The 18,626-nt window shown below is 41.8% G+C and overlaps 1 protein-coding gene across 1 annotated transcript in view; it reads right to left on the reverse strand.

The window, feature by feature from the left end:
• Nucleotides 1–3,781: 3,781 nt before the first annotated feature.
• The window catches only part of pianp (PILR alpha associated neural protein), a 68,983-nt gene continuing 54,138 nt past the window's right edge, over nucleotides 3,782–18,626 (reverse strand). The window contains exon 4 of the mRNA XM_020928131.1: nucleotides 3,782–3,932. Coding sequence (XP_020783790.1) covers nucleotides 3,782–3,932 — 151 coding nt within the window. The remainder of the gene's footprint in view (nucleotides 3,933–18,626) is intronic.

An 18,626-nucleotide genomic window follows, 5' to 3' on the forward strand; every position in this document is an offset into this window, starting at 1 on the left:
TGAGCATCCATGGCCAAGTTTAGGGTTTGATTTTCAACAAAAGGTGAGTGTGATAAAATGAAAAAGTGTTAGCCAATGCTTGTTAGTTTGTCCACCAGAAAAATTACGCAGTGCATCTTCAAAAAATCCATGTACCCTCACTCTTTCGCCACTTTTCAAATGTACGTGTTAACTTTGAATTACCACAAATAATACACAGGATGAAGACTCACTGTCAGAAGTAACAAACAATTATAGTTTCCTCAGTAATGGGTCCAAAAGTAAACTTCGGTCCGTCTCAGCTGTGGCGTGACACTGACAGTGCTCCACGGACTCGGAGGTGTTAAAACTTTATACAACTGTGTCAGAATCTTTTAGTTTAGTTTCAAACCACCCACATTCGGCACCAGGCTCTAACAGCCATTCAAAAGTGACAACTCATTTTGGCTCAAAATACCAGAAAAGCTCCAAATCTAATGAAATCTGATGGTGGTGCGGCGGTGCAGTGGTTAAAGCCTTACAGCCAGAAGGTAATGAGTTGGATTCCTACATGGGGAGAGTTTATGGGTTTATCCTCGTCTCTTTGGTTTTCCTTAACTCAAAAACATGTCAGGTTGTAAGAGGATTTGTTGTAAAACTAGTCTGCGTAATGACATATGGAGGAAGACTTTTGAAGCTCTGAAATTACACAAAATTGTCTCTTGTGAGCTTTAAGTTATAATGTTTATACCACATCTAAAACATACCTGGAGTTGGTTCATTCAGACATGTTTGAGTAACTCTTTATTGTTAGTCTGTCTGCATCTCTAAAGGTCAAAATGCTCAGTTTTAACTTGTGATGTCATGTAGTGGTGCATTTCAAGTTAACAGCTCCTTTTACCTTTAGTTCAGTAGAGATTTGCAATTCCAGGGCTGAAATTATCCAAATGATTCTAGTGAAGGTGTGTGGACTGTAGCCTCCACATGTGTAGACATACATACAGTATATGTCCAACACATTTTGGGTTGTTCAGACACTTATTATAGAGTTTTTTTGTTTTTGTGACTTTGTGTTCCATCAGTACTGTTGACCAAAACATATTCTAAACTTTTGATTCATGAAAGTGTCCACCTTTGGCAGATATAACAGCTGAACACACTCGTGGCTCGTTCTTTCTACAACAGAAATCAAATATTCTTCAGAAAATTCTTCCCAAGTCTGTTGCTGAAGTTCCCATAAATGTGTGGCACTTGTAGGTTTCTTGGTTTTCACTCTTCTGTCCAGTTCATCCCAAACCAGCTCGATGGGGATTAAGTCTGGAGACTGTGCTGGACACTCCATGTTTTCAAATTGAACATCTTGTTCTTTTTTCCTGAGGTAGTTTTGGCTTGGCTTTGGAGCTTGGACCTGTGTTTTTGTATCTTTTATCTTTTTTTAACCTCTGTCTGTTCAGTTCTTACCTTTATACTATTTGATTTGCACGACTTGAACTGCAATAAATAACTGGACAAATGAGGGTGTTCTAAAACTTTTGACTGGTAGTGTATATCATATGTCAGGAGTGTCAAACTCAAATTCACAGAGGCCAAAATTAAAAACTGGGACTAAGTCGTGGGCCAAACTAAATATTTACTGAAACATTTCAACAACATCAGCATGTTTTCTCTTCATACAAGATATGTATAAACCTTTTCTCATTAAAATAAATGTTTAGTAATATTTGTGCTTAAACATTGAATTCAGAACAAGCAGAATATAAAATAATAACAACATTTTAAATAAATAATGTCTCTATAGTCGATCTGTAGCCGGCGGGCAGCTCTAATACATATTTGGTATGATCTCGCGGGCCAAATATAATTATATTGTGGGCCAATTTTGCCCCCCCAGGCCTGAGTTTGACATGTCTGCCATATGTGAACAATAATTCTTTGTTTTTGCACTCATCAGGTCCCAATCAGGCCAAATAACTAAGAGAAATCAATAAAACCATGCAAGAGTTTGGGTCCTAGGAGGTTAAAAACACAGCGGAGCACTATTATGGAAGATTATTTGTTTGATCAAATTTTAAATTTTAAATTCAACTGAATTTCTCACTTTGAATTTTTTTACTCTGAAAAAACATGTTTCAATTATTTTTTATTATGAATTTTAGTTGCTGAAATTTCAAGTGTACATTTTCAGTGTATAAAATTCAATATATAAAAAAATAATAATAATCACCTTTTAAATATTTAGCACAAATATTTTCAGACCTTCAAATCCAACAGTCAAAATTCAGAGTGTGAAATTCGCAGTGAAGAAAATTCACAGTAAAGATCCGAGATGCCGAGGCAGAAGCAATCGATCCAAAGTGAACCGATCTAACTTAGTAAGAAACAGGAGATGTTGCAGTGACGCGATCTGATTGGCCAAAATTTGTGTCATCGAAACCTCATCTTTTTGATTGGTTAAGTGTAAACCCCGCCCACAGATGAGAACAGCCAATAGGAAACAGCCTTTGTCCTCCTCGCTCACATGATCGACTGCTTCTGTCTTGGCATCTTGGATTTTTGCTGTGAAATTTCTTCACTGCGAATTTTACCTTCTGAATTTCGACTGGTGAATTTGAGGGCTTGAAAATATCTGTGGTGATTTTTTTGTTTATTTTGAATTGAAATAAACTTCAAATTTCAGCCACTAAAATTCAGAATAAAATAATTCAAACATGTTTTTTCAGAGTTAAAAAATTCAAAGTGAGAAATTCAGTCGTATTTAAAATTCTAAATCTGATGGAACAAATTATCTCCCATAAAAAAATTTCAAAGTGAGAAATTCAGTTGCATTTAAAATTCAAAATTTGATGAAAAAAATAATCTTCCATACTAGTGCTCCACTGTGTTTTTAACCTCCTAGGACCCGAACTCTTGCATGGTTTTATTGATTTCTCTTTGTTATTTGGCCTGATGAGTGCAAAAACAAAGAATTATAGTATTAGTATGAAAGTGGTGTGTGCGTGAGTGATGGTGTTGGTCAGAGGGGCCGATGGTGCAGATTGGCAGCCTCGCTTCCGTCGGTCTGCCCCAGGGCAGCTGTGGCTACAATAGTATCTTACCACCACTGAGTGTGGAGTGACTGAATAATGAAATGTAAAGTAAAATGTAAAATGCTATCAATCAATCAATTATAGTGCACATATGGCAGACATGTCAAACTCAGGCCTGGGGGACAAATTTGGCCCAAAATATAAATATATTTGGCCCGCGAAATCATACCAAATATGTATTAGAGCTGCCCGCCGGCTACAGATCGACTATAGAGACATTATTTATTTAAAATGTTGTTATTACTTAATATTCTGCTTGTTCTGAATTCAATGTTTAAGCAAAACTATGATTAAACATTTACTTTAATAAGAAAAGGTTTAACATTACATATAAAAAACGTCAAAGTGAGAAATTCAGTTGCATTTAAAATTCAAAATTTGATGAAACAAATAATCTTCCACAGTTTGTGTCGTATTAAACATGTGTAAATGAAACAAAACACAACTCCAGGTCTGTTTTTGACGAAGAAACAATAACAGAGATCAGTAAATAGTGTAACATGAGCCCTTTAATGCCACTGTGAAACATTCAGCAGCATCTCCACGGAGACGAGCAGGTGGCAGAACCCCCTCCAGAGAAGTTACATAGTGCGTCTGTTATAACTCACTTACGTTTACCTTGTTTCGAGCAGAGCCGGTCGGTTTTGTGATGCGTTTATCGGGGCCGGAGCAGAGCCGGCGTGGCCCTGCCCTTTGGCCCCGTGCGGCTGAACTGGAGTGTGGTGCGGAGTGTCTCATTACCTCTCTCTGTCCGCGAAGGAGGACGAGGTGCTGTGAAGCGTCTGCCGACTCTCCTCCGAAGCGAGGGAGCGAGGGAGGGCGAGCGAGAGGGGGGGGGCCACGCCACGGGACAGCGGGGGCGGGTGATGGGAACAGCTGCGGTCGTAACTGAGAGAGAGACAGACGGACGGAGAGAGAGAGAAGGAGAGAGACAGAGAGAGGAGGAGAGTTAGAGACAGAGAAAGAGAGGCAGGGAGAGGGAGATGGAGAGAAGCAGGAAGAGAGAGAAGCAGAGAGAGCAAGAGAGGGAGAGACAGAGGCAGAGAGAGGAAGAAAGAGAAGGAGAGAGAGAGGAAGAGTTAGTGGCAGAAAAAGGAAGAGAGAGTTAGAGGGAGTGAGGCAGAAGGAGAGAGACAGAGAAAGAGACAAAGGGAGGCAGAGAGAGGGAGAGAGAGAGAAGCAGAGAGACAGAGAGAGGAGGAGAGTTAGAGACAGAGAGGCAGAGAGAGGGAGATGGAGAGAAGCAGAAGAAGAGAAAGGGAGAGAGAGAGGGAGATGGAGAGAAGCAGGAAGAGAGAGAAGCAGAGAGAGCAAGAGAGGGAGAGACAGAGGTAGAGAGAGGAAGAAAGAGAAGGAGAGAGAGAGGGAGAGTTAGTGGCAGAGAGAGGAAGAGAGAGTGAGGCAGAAATAGAGAGACAGAGAAAGAGACAAAGGGAGGCAGAGAGAGGGAGAGAGAGAGAAGCAGAAGGCGACAGAGAAGCAAAGAGAGCAAGAGAGGAAGAGTTAGAGGCAGAGAGAGAGAGAGGAAGAGAGAGAAGGAGACAGAGAGATGGAGAGTTAGAGATAGAGAAAGAGAGGCAGAGAGAGAAGCAGAAGAAGAGAGAGGGAGAGAGAGCAAGAGAGGGAGAGACAGAGGCAGAGAGAGGAAGAAAGAGAAGGAGAGAGAGAGGAAGAGTTAGTGGCAGAAAGAGGAAGAGAGAGTTAGAGAGAGTGAGGGAGAGTTAGTGGCAGAAAGAGGAAGAGAGAGTTAGAGAGAGAGAGGAAGAGTTAGAGGCAGAGAGAGGAAGAGAGAGTGAGGCAGAAGGAGAGAGACAGAGAAAGAGACAAAGGGAGGCAGAGAGAAGCAGAAGGCGACAGAGAAGCAAAGAGAGCAAGAGCGAGAGAAGCAGAGAGAGCGAGAGAGGAAGAGTTAGAGGCAGAGAGAGAGAGAGGAAGAGAGAGAAGGAGACAGAGAGATGGAGAGTTAGAGACAGAGAAAGAGAGGCAGAGAGAGAGGTAGAAGGAGAGAGACAGAGAAAGAGACAAAGAGAGGCAGAGAGAGAGGTAGAAGGAGAGAGACAGAGAAAGAGACAAAGAGAGGCAGAAAGAGGGAGAGAAGCAGAAGAAGAGAGGGAGAGAGAGAGGCAGGAAGAGAAAGAGGCAGAGAGAGCAAGAGAGGGAGAGTTAGAGGCAGAGAGAGGAAGAAAGAGATAGAGAGAGGAAGAGAGAGAAGGAGAGAGAGGAATAGTTAGAGGCAGAGAGAGGCAGAGAGAGGAAGAGAGAGGCGGAGAGAAAAGGAGAGACAGTTAGAGAGAGAGAGGCAGAAGGAGAGAGAGAAAGGGAGAGTTTGAGGCAGCGAGAGAAAGAGAGAGAGGGATGGAGAAGCAGAGAGAGAGGGAGGCAGAAGGAGAGAGACAGAGAAAGAGACAAAGGGAAGCAGAGAGAGGGAGAGAGAGAAGCAGAGAGAGAAGAGAGGAAGAGTTAGAGGCAGAGAGAGGAAGAAAGAGAAGGAGATAGAGACAGTTACATAGAGAGATGGAGAGTTAGAGGCAGACGGAGAGAGGGAGAGTTAGAGACAGAGAAAGAGAGGCAGAGAGAGCGGTAGAAGGAGAGAGACAGAGAAAGAGACAAAGAGAGGCAGAAAGAGGGAGAGAAGCAGAAGAAGAGAGGGAGAGAGAGAGGCAGGAAGAGAAAGAGGCAGAGAGAGCAAGAGAGGGAGAGTTAGAGGCAGAGAGAGGAAGAAAGAGATAGAGAGAGGAAGAGAGAGAAGGAGAGAAAAGGAGAGACAGTTAGAGAGAGAGAGGCAGAAGGAGAGAGAGAAAGGGAGAGTTTGAGGCAGCGAGAGAAAGAGAGAGAGGGATGGAGAAGCAGAGAGAGAGGGAGGCAGAAGGAGAGAGACAGAGAAAGAGACAAAGGGAAGCAGAGAGAGGGAGAGAGAGAAGCAGAGAGAGAAGAGAGGAAGAGTTAGAGGCAGAGAGAGGAAGAAAGAGAAGGAGATAGAGACAGTTACATAGAGAGATGGAGAGTTAGAGGCAGACGGAGAGAGGGAGAGTTAGAGACAGAGAAAGAGAGGCAGAGAGAGCGGTAGAAGGAGAGAGACAGAGAAAGAGACAAAGAGAGGCAGAAAGAGGGAGAGAAGCAGAAGAAGAGAGGGAGAGAGAGGCAGGAAGAGAAAGAGGCAGAGAGAGCAAGAGAGGGAGAGTTAGAGGCAGAGAGAGGAAGAAAGAGATAGAGAGAGGAAGAGAGAGAAGGAGAGAGAGGAAGAGTTAGAGGCAGAGAGAGGAAGAGAGAGGCAGAGAGAAAAGGAGAGAGAGTTAAAGAGAGAGAGAGGCAGAATAAGAGAAAGTGAGAGATAGAGGCAGAGAGAGGAAGAAAGAAAGAGAGGGGGTGAGAGTTGGAGACAGAGAGAAGAAGAGAGAGAGGGAAAGATGGAGAAGCAGAGAGAGAGGGGGGCAGAGAGAGGAAGAGAGAGCAAGGCAGAAGGAAAGAGACAGAGAAAGAGACAAGGAGAGGCAGAGAGAGGGGCAGAGAGAAGCAGAAGGAGAGAGAGAGAGGGAGCGAGAAGCAGAGAGAGCAAGAGAGGGAGAGAGAGAGAAGCAGAGAGAGCGAGGTAGAAGGAGAGAGACAAAGAAAGAGACAAAGACAGGCAGATAGAGAGGAAGAGAGAGAAGTAGAGAGAGAGTTACAGAGAGAGAGGAAGAGTTAGAGACAGAGAGGAAGAGAGAGAAAGGAAGAGAGAGAGAGACAGAGAAACAGACAAAGAAAAGCAAAGAGAGGTACAGAGAGAGAGAAGCGGAAGGAGAGAGAGAGAGAGAGAGGAAGAGAGAGGCAGAGAGAAGAAGAAGAGAGAGACAGAGAGAAGTAGAGAGAGCAAAAGAGGGAGAGTTAGAGGTAGAGAGCGGCAGAGAGAGAAGGAGAGAGAGAGTTAGAGGCAGAGAGAAGAAGAAGAGAGAGAGAGAAAAGGAGAGAGGAGAGGGAGAGGAGAGACAGAAGAGAGAGAGGAGACGGAGGAGAGGGAAAGGGGAGAGAGAGAGTAGAGAGAGAGAAAGGATAGAGGAGAGAGAAGAGACAGGAGAAGAGAGAAAGAGGAGAGAGAGGAGAGACAGAAAAGAGAGAGAGGAGAGAATGGAGGAAGAAGAGAGAGAGAGAGAGAGGGACAGTTACAGGCAGAAATAGGGAGAGGAAGAGAGATAGAGAAGCAGAGAGGTGGAGAGAGAGAGAGAGAGGAAGAGAGAGGCAGAAGAAGAGAGAGAGAGACAGAGAGAGAGCAGAGAGAGCAAAAGAGGGAGAGTTAGAGGTAGAGAGAGCGGCAGAGAGAGAAGGAGAGAGAGAGAGAGAGAGTTAGAGGCAGAGAGAAGAAGAGAGAGAGAGAGAGAAAAGGAGAGAGAGGAGAGGGAGAGGAGAGAGAGAGAAGAGAGAGAGGAGACGGAGGAGAGGGAAAGGGGAGAGAGAGAGAGAGTAGAGAGAGAGAGAGGAGAGGATAGAGGAGAGAGGAGAGAGAGACAGAGAGAGAGAGATGAGAGACAGGAGGAGAGAGAGGAGAGAATGGAGGAAGAGAGAGAGAGAGAGAGAGAGAGAGAGAAGGAGAGAGAGAGAGGAGAGAGAGAGAGAGAGAGAGAGAGAGAGGGACAGTTACAGGCAGAAATAGGGAGAGGAAGAGAGAGAGAAGCAGAGAGAAGAAGAGAGAGTTGGAGAGAGAGAGAGAGAGGGAAAATAAGAGAAAAGATTAAAGTTATGGGAGATAAGAAACCCTGTATCAGTCCTGCAGTGGGGAGACCACAACAGTACGAGTAAGGCAGCGACGATGGTTCAATCTGCGCTCTCTCTGGTACAGGTTATCATTGTGTCCTTGGGCAAGACACTTCACCCAACTCGCTTAAAGTGGCTGTACTGTACTGTTTTTTTGTTTTTTTTTTACTCTCATGGTGCAGTAGTGGAACAACATTAGCGTGAGCCCAGTGCAGATATGTCGTTTAAGCGGCTCTTATGTGGTAGAAATGAGTCAGGAAGTGCGCTGTTACCACGCTAGTTGTCGCTAACATGACTGCGACGGCCTAACCCGCGGTTCCAGAGGCTTTTGGTGCAGACTGGCGGCCACGTCTCAGCCCCAGGGCAGCTGTGGAGACAAGGCGAGTGAAGTGTCTTGCCCGTGGACACAACGGCAGTAAACATTGATGAGAGGAGGACTGAGATCTTACTGTTTTTAGTTCAGTTTGTGGGTCTTGACATTTATTTTCGAATACATATTGATAAAAACAGATATCGTGTGTTCAACAATGGTCTCAAAAGGGTATTACTGGTTATTGGACTGTATCACTGAAAGACGTGATGAAAAGATTTTTGGATCTCGCAGACAAGTACAATTTGGAAAAACATGACCTTTTTAGACACTTTCAGATGAGACACTATTTCAATAGAAAAATGTAATTTCCTGCAGAACAGGGGGATCTGGTAAATTATTTTCTAGAAGCATGTAAAGGTAAAATAACCACTGCTTACAAATGTCTGCAAGCATCAAAGAACATTTCTAACATATATCAAAGACGCATGGGAAAAAGACTCTAATAGGCAAGGCAAGTTTATTTGTATAGCACAATTCGTACACAAAGTAATTCAAAGTGCTTTACAGAATAAGACATACATTAAAATCATAATAAAAACAAATAACATAAATAATCATGAAGATTAAAATTAAAAAAGAGAGACATAAATTGGAGAGAAGAGTGCGGAATGAAAACCTTTCAGTTATTTGCACAGTTAAACAGAAATGTTTTGAGTCTGGATTTAAACAGTGTCACAGAAGAGTCTGTCTCACATGTTCAGACTGTTCCAGGTTTTAGCTGCATGAACCTGAAACTCTGACTCCCCTTGTTTAGTCGTGACTCTGGGCACCAGCAGGAGGCCAGTCCCTGAGGTCCTCAGAGTGTGAGATGGTTCATATGACACTAACATGTCACAGATGGACTTTGGTGCTCGGCCATGGAGACACTTGTACACAAGCAGAGCTGCTTTTAAAGTCTATTCTCTGAGCACAGGAAGCCAGTGCAGAGACCTGAGCACAGGACTTATGTGCTCGTACTTCCAGTTCGAGTAAGGACCCGAGCTGCAGCGTTCTGGATGTTCTGCAGCGTCTCACAGCTAATATCACAATATCTGAGGATGACTGGTACAATATGTGCAGAACCGCAATGACTACCTCCCGCTCGGGTCTTTGGAGGGAATTTGGAAAACATGGAAAAGTATTGTACGTTTTTTTGTTACACCCTATATTAAGAGTAAACAGAGTAATGACCCAGAGAAGACTCAGTGTTGGAGAGACTGCGGTGATGTCAGAGCAGGGCATTTTCATATATTCTGGGATTGTGCAGACCCTACTGGACGATGGTGATAAAAGCTATTCAAAGTACATTCAGATTAGACCTGTCAATATCATTGGGATTTACTGAAGTCTTTTTCTGTAATATTGCATGTGAAACACAGAAATCAGATAAATATCTTTTGTCAATACTGTTGGCTGGAGCAAAGAAAGACATCACCAGGAAAGGGCTGTGTAAAGATGCACCTGTACTTACTGACTGGATCAAAGTAGTTAATGGAATTTATGACATGGAGAGACTGACATTTTCATTGAGACTTTCTACTGCTAAATGCAACAGGTATTGGAGGAAATCGGCCGATTATTTGGCTTTGATATGTTGATACTGTGAAGATAAATAATTATTGTTTACTCTAGATCAGGAGTGTCCAAACTTTTTTCATCAAGGGCCACATCTCTAGACACAGACGAAGCAAAGGGCCGATCGAGGGCCGTAGACTGATGCTCATAACAGTGAATAATTAAAATATTTGCATGTTTATCACGTTAGAATGAGCCGTCAGTCTTTATTCACGCTAAGATCCTTAAAAGCACACACTAAATATTAAACATTCCCTTTATCAAGGTAGATTTTCAAAAAACTTGCAGTAAAAATTTATTTTTTAATTGATGAAAGGTAATTTGGGCCAATTCACCTGGAAGCCTGAGGGCCAAGAAAAATCTGTCCGAGGACCGCATTTGGCCCATGGACCATAGTTTGGACATGCCTGATCTAGATGCTCTGAATTTTATTTTATTTGGTTTTGTTGTGGTCTGCACTTTTCTTTTGTTTTGTTCTATAAATGTATTAAAATTTTCAAACACATACAAAAATAAAGTAAAAAAAAACAACAACAACAACAAAAAAAACAGATATCGTGTGGACAAATATCAGATATCAGAATTGACCGGAAAACAAAAATTCACATTGGACCATCTCTTTGCGAAATATCATCCCAGTTCACGCACATTTGAAGACAGGAAGGACGTGCTGTTTTATTTTTTTATACTTCACACGTTCGCATCACACTTGACAAATATCTGACTGCGTTGTGAAGCACGTTAATGCGATGATCAGATATAATGTTTTTCGTCTGCGGTGGTCGATATTTATCCAAATGGGTTCGGTAAGAGCCATTATGTAGCGCAGGCTCAGAAACATGCCCCTCGACGTGCCTCAGATAACAACTGTCAGTCATGTCCGCGAAATGGAAATGATGACCTGTAATCTTCTTCTATATTACGTCGACACGCGGGAAAACACTGCAGGAAATGGGTCTGTTTGTACGAGCCGCGCCTGGACCGATACGACGACAATTATGTGATTTGTCGGTGAGTTTGTGACCTCTCTGTGTGTTGTGTGTTACGTTTGTGAGCTCCAAGACCAAAAAAAAGTGTGGTCGGAGTGATTGAGTGGGTTAAGCATTCGCCCGTGAACCACAGGCGAGTCGGTTCGAGCTTATTTGAGTCTTTTAGGTGTTTTTAAAATCATTTGTTCGCCTGGGATACAGAATACACATTTGTTTAGTAGATCAGAGGTTTTCAATAGGTGAGGCGCGACACACACGAAGAAAAAATAACGGCCCACATCTGTAAACATCTGCAGCAGGATTGATATCGGTAATTGTGCGTGTATGAGCTGTAAAATTATGTCGACATTCTGACAAATTACTCATAGTTTGTCGCCTTTTTTGGCTCGTATACGTTGCGTGGGCCGTGCCTCTAAACCAGGACTAAAACCAGGACTAAACCAGACTAAACTAGGTCTAAACAAGGTCTAAACCAGGATCAAATCAGGACTAAAACTATGTCTAAACCAGGGCTAAACCAGGATTAAAACCAGGACTAAAATCAGGAATAAAACTAGATCTAAACAAGGTCTAAACCAGGACTAAACCACGACTAAACCAGGATTAAACCAGGTCTAAACTAGGCCTAAACCAGGACTAAAATTAAGACTAAATCTAGATCTAAATCAGGTCTAAACCAGCACTAAACCAGGACTCAACCAGGACTAAAACCTGTTCTAAACCAGGTCTAAACCCGGTCTAAACCAGGACTAAAATCAAGACTAAAACTAGATCTAAACCAGGTCTAAACCAGCACTAAAACAGGACTAAACCAGGTCTAAACTAGGCCTAAACCAGGACTAAAATCAAGACAAAAACTAGATCTAAACCAGGACTAAACAAGGTCTAAACCAGAACTAAAACCAGGACTAAACCAGAAATAAAACCAGGTCTAAACCAGGAAAAAAACTGGTCTAAACCAAGTCTAAACCAGGTCTAAACCAGGAATAAACCAGGTCTAAACCAGGTCTAAACCAGGTCTAAACAAGGAAAAAAACTGGTCTAAACCAAGTCTAAATCAGGTCTAACCCAGGTCTAAAACAGGAATAAACCAGGTCTAAATCAAGTCTAAATCAGGACTAAACCAGGACTAAACTAGGTCTAAAACAGGACTAAAATCAGTATTAAAACCAGATCTGAAACAGGTCTAAACCAGATCTAATATCAGGACTACAACCAGGACTAAACCAGAACTAAAACCAGGACTAAACCAGGTCTAAACCAGGTCTAAAATCAGGACTAAAACCAGGTCTAAGGTTTGGTCCCAGTGAATCTCCCCAAGTTCATATTGATTGAGTGATTGACAGGTGGATTAGCCAATCAGGGACATGCCTGGTCTGTTCGTATCACAGGAGACTGAAACACGCCGCAGATTTCTGTCGAATCAATGAGCGAAGCACTAAACTTTTAATGTGAGGTGAGAAAATCTATTTTAATTGTTAAGAAATAATGGGTGATCAATGAGCTCATTCGTTTCACATGAAAAGAAAAAAAAACTAATCTAATTGCAGCGTCATGTTTGGCTCTGGCTCGAGATGCGCTGGGGCCAGACAGAAAACTACAGACAGATCATTTTAGACTTGCCAGGTAAATAATTTGTATCATTACTGATCTAAAATGAGTCAGTACACCTCTAAATAAATACAGCCTCTCTCTAAATCATAGACTGTTTTTATAAATGGACACAGCTGACGCACTCGCCGCCGCTTTCCAAATACAAAGTTCTCATGTGGCTCTTCTGGCTCCCACTGACCCTGGCTCCTACATTGGAATTTTGTGGACTAACCTCCCCCTAAAATTTTCATATTACCCGTTTTTATTTAGCCATTTTCAGTGTTGGGAAGGTTACAGATTACATACACCAAAATGTAGTTTCTAACGTAATCCATTAAATGAGTAACGTAATCTGAATACTTTGGATTACTTGTGTTTTTTAAAACAACATGAATGTAACAACCACATCCTGAAAATTCTTGTTTGTTCTCTTCAAATTGTCTGTTGAGCCCAAGTCTCCATGAACAGACAACTGTTTGCTGTAGAGAAGCAAAGCCCACGAAATCTTAACATGAGATATTTGTTTTTTCTGCTAAAAGACAATAAAAAGTCCAGTCTTTACTTAAGCATTTTAAAAATATTATTGATAGAGAAATGATTTCTATATGAAATCACTGCTGCCTTAAATTCTGTCCACTCTACTGTTAGGTGTCATATGGTCTAGACCAGGTTTAGTCCTGCTTTTAGACCTGGTTCAGTCCTGGTTTAGTCCTGGTTTAGCCCTGGTTTAGTTTTGGTTTAGTCCTGTTTTAGTCCTGGTTTTAGACCTGGTTTAGTCCTGATTTAGTGCTGGTTTAGTCCTGGTTTAGCCCTGATTTAGTCCTGGTTTATTCCTGGTTTAGTTTTGGTTTAGTCCTGGTTTTAGACCTGGTTTAGTCCTATTTTAGTCCTGGTTTAGTCCTGTTTTAGTCCTGTTTTAGTCCTGGTTTTAGACCTGGTTTAGTCCTGATTTAGTCCTGGTTTAGTCCTGATTTAGTCCTGGTTTAGTCCTGGTTTAGTCCTGGTTTTAGACCTGGTTTAGTCCTATTTTAGTCCTGGTTTAGTCCTGTTTTAGTCCTGGTTTAGTCCTGTTTTAGTCCTGGTTTAGTCCTGGTTTAGTCCTGGTTTAGCCCAAAATGTGAAAACAGAAAAAATCCCGCCGTGTAATCCATTTATTTCAACAAAGTAACTGTAATCCAATTACCACTCACTGAAACAGTAACTGTAACTGAATACAGTTACTCATAAATTGTACTTTGATTATGTAATCCCAGTACATGTAATCTGTTACTCCCCAACACTGGCCATTTTGTCTGTTTAAAAAAAAAATCTAAAGGCTCCAACTCCGAACTTCTTTGACGTCACACTTGTGCTGCGTTCGTTTATCCGTCCGTCGCCCACTCGGATCTCGGATATGACGTCACAGCCACGATTCTACCGTTTTATTATGTTTCGTGTGTCCGACTTTAACGTGGAAAGCTGTTGTTGCTTTACCGTTGGCCAAGTATCAGATGCTCCAAAGTAAGTCTGTGCTTCAACTACACAACCTCGAGGAAGAATTCAGTATAAACGGTATAATTCAGTATATTAGTGAAGTGAAAGCGTTGGCGTCGTGTGACAGTCGATCATTTTGGCACATTTGTCAGCAGGAAATGGGCTAAAGACAAGGGCAACACCGACTACCAAACCCGCAGGCAGTGATACGGACGCAGTAAAGTACTGCAGTAACACGAGTGACTGGAATTGTTGTTTAAACCATGAAAGCATCTAAACACAATAAAAACAGTTCATATACAAGTGACACTAGGAGCAGCTATCTTGGATTCTGTTTCGGAAACTTTGCTTGGTCTCCTCCAAGCTCTTCCCAGATCTGAGTTTTGCCATCTGAGGAAAAACGATGTGTCAGTGTGTGACCATAGACTGTATAAAAGAAGCGGACTACTTGTGGAATACAAAATGTTCGCTGCAAACTCAGGATGATTAAGGGCAGGCAAAGATTTCCTTTTTCGTCTTTCCCGTGGATCAATCCTGCCCATCGCCTTCGCCTTTCACTATTTTTCAATTCCTTTGGGAAGGGAAACAGTTTGAACGGAGGTCTGCAGTCACACAGATCTGATTCCCTTTTGCCTTTATGGAGTTCGCAAACAAATTTCTTGAGCCGTTTTCCGCTGTTAGGATCCAACAACCACACAATTAACGACGTCCGAATCCCAAAACTAAAATATGACAATATCAGAACCAGAAACAAAAGCGATATGTTTTCAAAAGACTTGAAAAGATCGGGTTTGTCAATAGACGCATCCCACTGGGAAAACAAACGTAGTGGTTTGATGCTCACATTTTCGGAAAATCCTTCCCAGGATGCATTGCGCTATGACCAGAAGTCCAAGATTCTTGATGCATCTTTTGGAGCCAGGGTCAGAAGAAGCGAGGGCTCAGAGCGGGGCTCAGCTAAGTCTTACAAAGTTAACTTTTAGTTGCTTTGAGGATTAAAAAATAATAATAATAATAAGTTCATGTCGTGAAAAGAAAACAGAAAAGAATTCCTACAAAATCAGACCTTTGTGAAAGTTGTGGATGTCCTGTCAGCTGAACACAGGCAGTCTGAGTTCACAAAAAAATGAGTTCCTGGGAGCTGCAGTGCCTGTAGCGGCCACTAGTCGGTCTCGAGCCTGGACAGAGGGGGAATGCCTTATCCAGGTTTTATTAGAGATTCATGTTTGGAATGCGGTGGCTCTTGCGTTAGCTATGTCCATCATATATACGGTTTATGATACAGACATTAGCAAACATCATCAAAAAAGTTTTAAGATCTGAAAACTCAAAGAAAAAGACAAAATGGATATTAAAAACACATTTTCAGGTGTCTGTGATCAGTACAAGCGCTCGTGGTCCTTGTTTGACAGCACAAATCATCTGACCCAGTGTAGTTCTTTGGTCAGACTGCGCTCAAATAAATAAAGCTCAGAATAAAGTCTAACGCAGCCTCAGACAGAGTAGTACCTAGAGTTAGCATCACAAACCCGGGGAATGTCGACGCCATCAGCCGCAAAGTCACAATCGTCTTCCCCAGCGCCAGTGCCCTATGTAAACGGAGTGACTGCTTCTATTAGTGCTCCATTATCCCGCTATAACATCCGGGCCCCGTCGCACAGAACAGGACCATTACCGAGAGCGATTTCACCAAAACCCGTCTGTTTCTACATTACAAGACGGTTTGTTGTTGGCGCTGGTGTCATTTGAATAGCATCTGTAAATGATTGTTTGAGTTTCCCTGAACAAAACGCATTGCCATAGTGGATATAAAAGATGTAATAAAGTCTGCTGCATTGTTGACAGAAAAATACAGATTGAAACCAGGAGGAAACTACGCACGGGGTCCAGAGGGAAAGTATAGTTTGAGTCTAAAGGTTAATCCTGTTTTCCCATTGACAGAGTGAAAAGTATTTGAATTTTGATGTGTATGGCTTAACACAGTCTGTCAGGGGATTTGGCGTGCGGGTTTATATAGATAGTCTTTATTAAATAAGCACAGGCGTAGCAGTTTTGGAAGTAAAAAATAGAAGTAAAAAGGTGCAAACTGTGAGAAGAAAAGTGAAAGTTCAAGTGTATAGAGTTTATATAAGAGGTGTAACGATATCCAAATCTCTCGGTACGATATTTTCACGATATACATCTCACGGTATGATATTTATTAAGATATTTTGAGGTTAACAAGACCGTGAATAAGCTACTTTTTCCTCTTAAAATGCCTCAGCAAGACAAGCAAAGACTTAAAAGTGCTTAGAACTGTTATTTCCTCATGTAGTGTGAACTGAAATGGAGCAAAGGATCATGGTGTATATAGTTCTCTCTGTCTTTTTTTGTTGCTGTTGTTGCACCATAACTCTTAAGGGCCCATCTCATGCAAAATAACTCTTTTCACATTGTATCGACTGCACATATACAAGCACAGTTTGGGTTTTGGAACATCCATTACACAATAGTTATGAAATCTTACTGATTTCTTGGAGGCATCACAGATCAGGAACTATGAAAGTCCGACTATTGATCCTCCCCCTGCCCGTCCTGAGAAAGCACAGGGTCCTCCCTCCAAACGTGACGTAGGCACTGAGTGAGTCGCCCTTCCTCCGCCATCTCAGGGAGGGAGGGAGAGACAGACGTGCACCCTGATAACGGTAGGAATAAACTTATTATTCATCATGGCGATACAGCGCGTTCAGCCGCATGTGTTGGACCTGGAATCAGATGATGAGCTTGAGGTGCACGAAGCTCAAGCACCGCGTCGACATCAGCTGAACATTACTGATATAAGTAAAGTATTAATAAACACTAGTAGATAAACTTATTATATCGTGTTCACTGCAGTGTAGAACAATGAGCTTATACTGTCGCGTTTGTTTAGGTGTTCAGGTGGGAATTGTCAGCCGATGTGGGGTGCAGTCGGGGCGGAGGCGGTGGAGCAGGGGAGGGGGGCGGGTGTGAAGTGCTTTCTGCTACGTCAAACACGTCATAGGTGTAGCTGGCCATGTCATTGTTGTAGCAGCTTTAGTTCTCTGTCACGTGGGAGGGTGGCAGAAATACACTGCAAGTTGTTAAAAAAAAACGCCAAATCAATCTAAAAACCACTTCGGCGACATATGCAAGGCCCACACATCACTCTTAGTAGGTAGAAAGCTCTGAAAAGTAGATTTTGCATGAGATGGGCCCTTTAAGCAAAGAGACTTGTAATTCGGTCCATGATATTATTGTGAGAACTTTGACGATTCTATATCACGATATTTTGGTTATTGTTACATCCCTAATCAACAACATACACATTTACAGTGCATAACATATATCAAGTTTTTGTGTTAAAACGACCTGTTAAATGGCCCGTATTACGTTATTTTTTATCTGTTATAATGTTGTTTCCTCATCAGAAACATGCCTTTTCATTCACACATGTTTATAACACACAAAAAACACTCTGTTCCATCTTGTGATGTCATGTGGTAATACAGAAACTATGTTTTTAAACTCCATACACCTTCACTAGAATCACTTGGATCATTTAATTTTAGAAATTTGTCAAACAAATGTTAAAATTGGCTCTTAAATTGATATTGCTCCATGACATCACAAGGTGGAACAGAGCAGTTTGAGCTTTGGAGATGTAGACAAACTAATAAAACTGGATTACTTAAATATGTGTGACTGAAACAAAACACCAGGTATATTTTTGAGGAGGTAACATAACATAACAACAATTATAACATGGCTTAACACTCACAAGAGTCAAGTTTGTATAATATAGGACCTTTAAAGTAAAGTACTACAATGGCCAAATCCTTTGTTCCATTTTAGAAGTCTACATAAAAGAATTATATAGACCTTTTTCACAATGGTCAGAAGTGCCGCAGTATAGGGTAAACGTAACTCCCGGGTAATGGTTTTCTGTGGCAAAATATCTGTGGAAATGTCTCTTTCCACCAGCTTCATAAATCTGCTCCATCACCAAATCTGTCCATGAAGAATTTATCCACAACTATCAAGGTAAGAAAGAGGCGAACAACGATGAGCATTAGTGAACTGCTCCTGAGCAAAACTAACATTATGGTCATGAATAAAACATAAGTAATAAGTAATTCATTAATAAGTGACTTGTTAACTCTGATTTTAGAATTAAAATTAAATATCTATTTCATGATGTAGACATTGGCACAGACAGAGAGATTTGTGCAGTTTAAATTTGAGACATTTAATTTGTGAACATCTGTAGCATTCGACCTGCACAAATCTCTCTGTCTATGCTGATATCTACATCATGAAATATTTTTTTAATTTTAATTCTAGAATCAGTCTAGTTAAGAAGTTACTTAGGCCCCGTCCACACTAGTACGTATTTGAATCGTTTTTGTTGTGGATGCAGTGTTCGTCCACACTAATCTGATGGAAAACTGCTCCAGAGACGGAACGATCTGGTGCTGCCAGCTCCCAAGAATTCATTTGAGTACAGATCTGACACCGTGTGGACGCCTGAAAACGCTGATACGTTGATGTAGGTCCATGCGCCGTGAAGTAATTCACCGCCAAAACACTAAGAGGCAAGAACATATGTCCATTCATACTTACGGTCTGTGTGTACAACCTGCTGAAAAGTTTAACATGAACCATCTCCAACGTGATAGAAACACAGAACAGACTCACCATCAGCAGAACACCCCTCTGTCACAGAAAGAACACCCATATTCCACTGAGTCGGGTCCTTTAGTCCAACAGAAGCGGAACCACATCAGCGCACAATAGCGAGCTGTTTTTTGAGCTCAGTTAATACAAATGAGCCATGTGGTTTTAAGTTTCATTTCTGTAAAACATAAACAAATA

The sequence above is a fragment of the Boleophthalmus pectinirostris genome, unplaced genomic scaffold, assembly GCF_026225935.1.
Source record: "Boleophthalmus pectinirostris isolate CB_2022bp ecotype Guang Dong unplaced genomic scaffold, ASM2622593v1 HiC_scaffold_6, whole genome shotgun sequence".
NCBI lineage: Eukaryota > Metazoa > Chordata > Actinopteri > Gobiiformes > Gobiidae > Boleophthalmus > Boleophthalmus pectinirostris.